Source organism: Lycorma delicatula, chromosome 3, assembly GCF_047948215.1.
Source record: "Lycorma delicatula isolate Av1 chromosome 3, ASM4794821v1, whole genome shotgun sequence".
NCBI classification, from domain to species: domain Eukaryota; kingdom Metazoa; phylum Arthropoda; class Insecta; order Hemiptera; family Fulgoridae; genus Lycorma; species Lycorma delicatula.
Window position 1 is genome coordinate 203,738,861 of NC_134457.1, and position 7,341 is coordinate 203,746,201.

At 32.0% G+C, this 7,341-nt stretch overlaps 1 protein-coding gene across 3 annotated transcripts in view; it reads right to left on the reverse strand.

Annotated features, from left to right (window-relative positions):
* Positions 1 to 2,630, reverse strand: part of LOC142322373 (vacuolar protein sorting-associated protein 11 homolog) — a 68,723-nt gene extending 66,093 nt beyond the window's left edge. For all 3 annotated transcript variants that reach the window (XM_075361380.1, XM_075361379.1, XM_075361381.1), the window contains exon 1: positions 2,533 to 2,630. In XM_075361380.1, the coding sequence (XP_075217495.1) occupies positions 2,533 to 2,543 (11 nt within the window). In that variant the 5' untranslated portion in view covers positions 2,544 to 2,630. The remainder of the gene's footprint in view (positions 1 to 2,532) is intronic.
* Between the last annotated feature and the right edge of the window lie 4,711 nt (positions 2,631 to 7,341).

Below are 7,341 nucleotides of genomic sequence, written 5' to 3' on the forward strand. Positions count from 1 at the left end.
TAGATCACAAGAGTAAAGAACAATTCCCCAGTCTGATTAACGTATCAAACTGCTGTAAAGGCACATAAAATAATTTACTCACAATCCCGTAACCGATTTAAATTCATTAAATTGTTCTGTTAATTACATTTTTAAATGATAGACATAAACCTTCAAATCCTTATTTTTCATGAAAATATTTATCCCATGAAAATTCCTGATCTGTGTTATAAAAGTCATGCAAGATACAAGTGATACCATATAAAGTTGATTTCTTTACATTTATTATGACACGATATAACCTTCAATGTGAATAGAGTAAAAGGACCAATTTCAGGGCTGAATATCAGCTATAGTTTAGTCAGCTTCGTGCTGGTATGCAATAATTTTGAGGCAAAGGCATCACAAAAAAAATTAAAATGTTCATTTTCCTCAGCAAGCCTAACTTGTGATGTTCAATTTTTATTAAGATTGGCTCAGCGTTTTTTTGGGAATAGATATGTGTCATGTCAGGTTATCTGTTGAGTTGTGACACCTTCAGAGACATATAAATATTAATTATTATTATTATTAATTAGACTTCTTGAGTCGATTGGAATCCCTTTTCCTCAAATAGATTTCAAGAATATCAATTACATCTTTGAGCATTCTCTTTGATAAAATTCTGGATTTATCTCTTAGACTGAGGCAATAACTTTCTAAATGTCCCCTTAACAGAGTGATATCTGTCTGCTTATGAAACTTATTTCCCAGGAAAATTATTATATTAAAAGCACAACATACTAGACTTGGATATCTTGATGAATTAATTTACATTTCTTATAATTTAATTCACCAAATTTCTTCATAACTAAGCATAAAGATAATTTTATAATTTATTTGTAGATTGAATTACGTGTGAACTGTATATCATTAAACAAATAATTATACTAATACAACTTGTAGACTTGTTTCTTATTTATTTGCAATAATTTAATAATAACTAAACCGGTAATTTTTCTTTTTCAGCAATGTCAGAAGGAGTACTGATATGGAGGACTTTTATCCCAGAATTTAATCAGAAATAGAATCTTCATTTTCATTAAATTAGATTGGAGAGGAAACTGTAAATCGGTGAGTTTTTAATTTAATTATTATAATATATAAAATGTGCAACACAATAAGTAAAAACCATTAAAAAATTAATGTAGAAAAGTGGTAACATCAACGTACATTTAAGTGTCCAGCAGCTGTTAGAGAGGGGAAGATTTGTTATCACACCATAATTTTAAAAAAAAGTGAACAAACCTTCCAGCTGCTGTTGTAACCTACCATCGACGTAATCTGTCAGTTCCAATCTATTCTCGGCAGTCATATAATTTTTTTATCTAATTAAAAGGTAATCTAATTTTTATATTTCCATTAGCAAACATGTCTTAAAAGACGTAGCTATTTCCCAGATTTTGAAAAATATTTTAAATTCTTTAGTCAAAAAAAATTTCATTTTCAATTTTCTGAAATATAAAAACATTTATTGGCACTTATATATTAACGCCACTGCAGCTATATCTTTATTTAAAAATAAAGTGGAAAATGAACAGCCTCTTTATTAATTTTAATAAATTGTTATTTATATTTATTTATTTTATAAATATAATTTAACCAAACTTAACCTACGCTCGCTAACCTTGACTAATTAACACCGTAATTTTTTGAGTATTTATTTAATAAATTCAGTAATTATTGCAATTACTTATTATTTAAATAATCAAAACACTCCTGTTAATTAGTCAAGGTTAGCGAGCGTAGGTTAAGTTTGGTTAAATTATATTTATAAAATAAATAACCATTATTAAAATTAATAAAGAGACTGTTTTGTCTTTTCACAGATGACACAACTGTATCTATTTCTAGATAATTAATAAAAATAAATTGAAACTTTCACAATTGCAGCTTTAAAAGATTTTCACTGGATGGATTATAACAATGTAACTTAAAATATGGATAAAACTGTCACACTGTGCTTCTTGGTTAAACATAACATTGCAGATTGTGTGGCCAGAATTCCCATTATATTGATGGTAATTTTGTTGTCCATAAAGCAAAACCTTTGGATTTTTTATTTGAAAAATTATTTTGGGATGATAAAACTGATTTTGTTTACCAAAATTGAGCGAACAGTTTTACTCTGAAGCATGTTTATAAAACACTAAGCTTGTAATCATTATCGATTACTTTTACGCCTAAATATTTTCTCGTATAATGTGTAAAGTCCAATTTGTGGGCTTTTTAAAAACATAACCTTTTAGGATAAAAAAAAGTGCTTTCAGATCATTATTAAGGCATACTTTATGAAAAAGTAAACTGTATAATCAGTTACCCGTCAGCTTATATTACAATTAAAAGATTTAGTTTTACAGAAACAATATTGTTCTGTTGATGCAAATACAATTATATGATTTATCTGCGTCCACTTTACACGTACAGATATTAGTATATGTTGAAAATGATTTTCAGTAGCGATTTCTTTACTGTTAATATTTTGAAGTAATATTTCATAATTAATTTATTTACCTTACCGTCATTTCATGTGTTTGATTAAATAATTAATATGAACTTTAAACACAATTTCGTTTTACAAATTTTATAATTTGTTCGGATCCGGAAAAAACATTTATTTATAAAGTAGCAAGTTAGGTTAAATAATTTGTTATAAGAATCAACCTCACCGACAGTTTATATTATATCACTAGAGTTTTGGGTCATTTGACCATCATCAGGAGATAGATTTTTTTGTAATTAAAATTAAAAACGTAAACAAAATATTATTAACAAAACAAGCCATCTTGTAACTCTATAGTCTAGCAACTAGAAAATCAAACTTAGGCAACTTGATAATTATTAATTTAAATAGAAAATCATCTTCAAATTTTATATGTCCCTTTATTAATTTATTGTTGTAAAAATATACATAATTTTTTTGAGGTTGCTGGTGTTATCAAAATTGTTGGAAAATCTAATATATAAATAAAATTATCCGGGCTGTAATTATGTTCATTTTATAAAATGTGTTTAGCATAATTGGATTTATCGAAACAGCCTTTCTTTATACTATTAATATGTTATTTAGCTCTAATAGAAAAAGAACGGTTGGTCATTACAGTATATTGTTGACGGTAGTTTTCACGTTTTAAACTATACCAATCTTGTCTAAGATATTTATTTCCTTATTTTAGTAGAATCGCTATTGTGTATAAAATTGATGTTTTAAAAAGTTAACTTAAAAAGTAATAGAATTTTAAATACATCGTTACATATATTTTTTCTTTAAATTGAGATTATACCAACCGGGTTGGTAGTGGTGAACTTGTTCTTTGCAAATCAGCTGATTTCGTAGTCGCGAATTAAAAGTTCAAATCGTAGCAATATGATTTGTAATACTCATTATTTCATAAATAATACTCTCGGTGATTCACGGATACTACAGAAAAAAATTAGAAATTGAGATCACGTTATATAGATTGTGTATATCAAAGCTTTTCCCGTGATTTTCATAACCTATCCTGCTTGTGAAATTAAAAAAATAAAATATTTTATCAAACAAGGCTAAAATGCTTCGTTTGTAAGTAACGGTTAATGAATGATTTCCCTCGGGTTTCAGCAATCCCGGTGCAAGAGATCGTACTGAAAATTTATAGGACAATAATTAAGGTGCAGAATTAGTGATTTCTATTGGTTTTTTACCTTAAAAATTTAATAAAATAGCCTTCAAAACATCTGCAATAGGTTTTACGAAATCTGGGATGAAAATCAATAATTTAGAGTAAAAAACCCGTTATTATGTTTGATCTACAATAACTTTGTTAAATGGGTAATAAACATGTAAAACTTGTAGATAATGTAATTCTGAACATAAAGGTGCAAGATAAGTAGAATAAAACAAACAAAGTTTAGAAAAATTAGAATTCAGTTTAGAAACGATACAGTAAATCGTACCTACCAGTTTATAACAAATATTCAAAACCCTTCTGTAGTGCTTTTGTAGCTCTTTATAGTACTTCAGGGCTATCCTAAGTTTCTCAGCAGCATCCATAATGCAAACAATAATTCATGAGAATGTATTTTTGTTTTATATATGACATTTCTCATCTGTCTCTAGATGCAAAAATCTAAATGTGTTCTATCAAGTGTTTTTGGTAATTATCCATTAGGTTTATTTATTTTATCAATTTTTTTGTTATGCAAGGAATGGATGAAAATCTCTCATTTTCTTAGCAATTTTCACCATGACTTGGGTCCGTGCTTTGTCATTCATAGAACACCCTTAATGAGAATCCTTCATTGTTTATTTTTAATATAGCTTCGTACCTTCTTCAGCATTTTAATATAAACTTCTGATATTATTAATGATTCTAGGTTCTACAAATTCTGTCTAAATTCCCAAATTTGCTGTCCCAAATCACTAGTTAGTAACATCCTGACTCCATAGGAGAAGACACTTGCCATGTGATGATTTCAGTTGCAACCCCTCTGTATCTAACCCTGATGGGCTTTACCTCATGTCACATTTAAAACCTCAGCCTTGCTCTTGTCTCAGTCAGGATGCCACCAATTTACATTGGTGTACTACTAATCATTTGATGTTATCCATACAAAGAAAAAACGTATCAAACAGTCTTTAACAAGACTGGACTAATTGAGCTGATAATTAACTACACCCTGGGGTGCAGTTGTTTATGTCAAGATTGAGTTCAATACACGATACACAACACCAGTATGAATAAAATAAGAGCTACAAAAACAGTTATACCATTACAAGAATATAAAACAGGAACACTTAATACTACAACAAGGACATAACAAAACAACAAGCAGTACCCTACCTTTACACACATTCAGCAATCCTTTCTTTTACAAGAAATACCATATATTCTTCAATGATGGTATTCTTTGCCCTGGTTTTTTTCCAATTTTCACAGAGTCCAATGTCGACCCGATATCAAACTGACAAATCATCTCTGTATTCTTCATATTACACAGCAAACATTTGTATAAAACATGAAAGACATCATCCAGCATGCAACATTGCGGCCGTAACGTGGAATCAACTAAGCTGAATTGAGCCAATCTGCCCCTAAAGAAACTGCATCACATATTTGTTTGGTCGTACCCAAGAAGCATCCTGTAATAAACCAGCAACATCAGAAAACAGATCAAGTGTAAAACACCCATTAAATGTCTCATCCCATCTTGCCTGCCATAAAGCATAGCCCTATTACTCAATATCTCAAACCTTTTCTGAAGGTTTAGGATATTGAGTTGCTAACCTTCTTAGCAACATATCATTGCTCTCTGATGCAAATAGATCAATCAGCTTCACTCCGGCAATCACCAAGATTGCCTCACCTGAAATCGTACAATAGCCACACATCATTGTTAACAACAAGAGGCGTTGGGCCCTAAGTAACATATCCCAATAAATACATCGCCTCACAATTATACTCTTATACAGGATACTTATGATCTTAAAACTAACCCCCCCCTCAACAATCAGTATTGACCACACATCGAATACCAGAAAAGGCACTACAGGCCTTTGCGATGCATTGTAAGTACTACTTGAATCATCTCGTCAAAAAACACCTCAAGATACTCCTTTTGAACTTGAACATATTTTTGATTTTTTGATGGGCTTGCCGCCTTGCAGCCAAGTGGCCCAAAGGAACATCATTATGGTTTTCTCCAGGCTGAATGTCATCTTATGTTGACAACCCCACAACTTAAGTATCCTACAAGTCCGAGTGGCTCTGAAGTCAATTTCCCTCTGTGAGCGTCCTTCGACCAGCAGGATCTCATGGTCAGAATAAGACACCATACAACACCCACTAGACAACCTCAGCTGCAGAATTGAGTCAAACTGTACAATCTACAATAGAGCACCCAACACACTGCCCTGGGGGCAACTCTTAGACTGGGTCTTACTAACCTCATGGCTGCCTAACCTCACGATGCACCTGGAAATGATATATAATGCAGATTCACCATCTGCATTATAATCAGGCAGTAAATCATCAAGCAGTTATTGTAGTATTTCAGTTTTGTCTAAAATAATTCCATGCCAAGTTGAGAGAGCGTACAAAAGAACATCCCTTCTACATTTGTGTCCCAAATAAAGTTCCCGTGGAACTTTATTTCCCTGTACTTACTGTTTTCGGCAGTAAGTACCTTGTGAAAGTCCTACATTCTCTGCAATTAGCAACAAGTACCGCCTACAATTCAGGATCATAATCTTGTTGAGATGCCCTCTAAACAGCAAACAAGATTGTTTCAAATTAGTCAATAACCAATTACCCTACTCCACTGGTGCTTGCCTCTTGACTGGAGCTACAGGGTGTAGAGCACTCAGCAATGTCAATAAATGACGCTGGAAATCTTTCTGCCAGATTCTCCAATTCCAAATCATTGACACTCCTGCCCAAAACTACAGAACTGCGAGAGAATCCACAAATTTCTTCCAGTCCATTTTTTCCAGCCTGTGCCGAAAACGACCCTGCTGAACTGGAATATTACATTGGTAGCAATCACTCAAGCCACCAACAACCTCAAACACAATCAAGATGATCACTGGATGGTCAACCGATGACCATCCAATCGCACAAATTGGCAGGAATAAACCTGCCAACTGTAACATCGATGTTTGTTCCTCCAAACAACAGATGACCCTCCAAACCATACTGGGCACTAAACCGCTCCTTTACTTCACTGTCATCCGTGTGACAACTATGCCACAATAAGAACTTGACATTCACATCCATACCAATAATTATACCACTGGGACAGAGAATTGTAGAATTTTATCACACACATCAAGACGAAAATATGAACTTACACCATAAAGATGCAAACTCTGAACATCCACATGAACAACATCATGATTATACAAGAGCTGTCACAAAAAGACACAATCAAGCACCCTTCTGCACATAACAGCGGACATGTTATCTAAACCATTATAGAAGCATTTCCATCTAGCAAAACCTGGCAGACACCCAGAGACAACATAAGAATGCTGCAACAAAACTACATCCAAATGCCATCGTAAAGCTACCTCACCAAATTCCACCTGAGCTATAATAAACAGTGAAATTTTGGGGTAACCTGTTTGCTTACAGATAGTAATGGCATTGTAAATAAATAATTTTGACTTGCTCTGTACAAATACATACACTATTATATATGGAATGTGTCTTTACTTGATTTATTTAGCACAATTTCAATACAGAAATTTAATCATTATATAGACAAATAGATTTATTGTTGCACTTTTATAATTTAGTTTGATGAAAAACAGTAAAGAAAATACTTTTAATCAAATAATTTTGG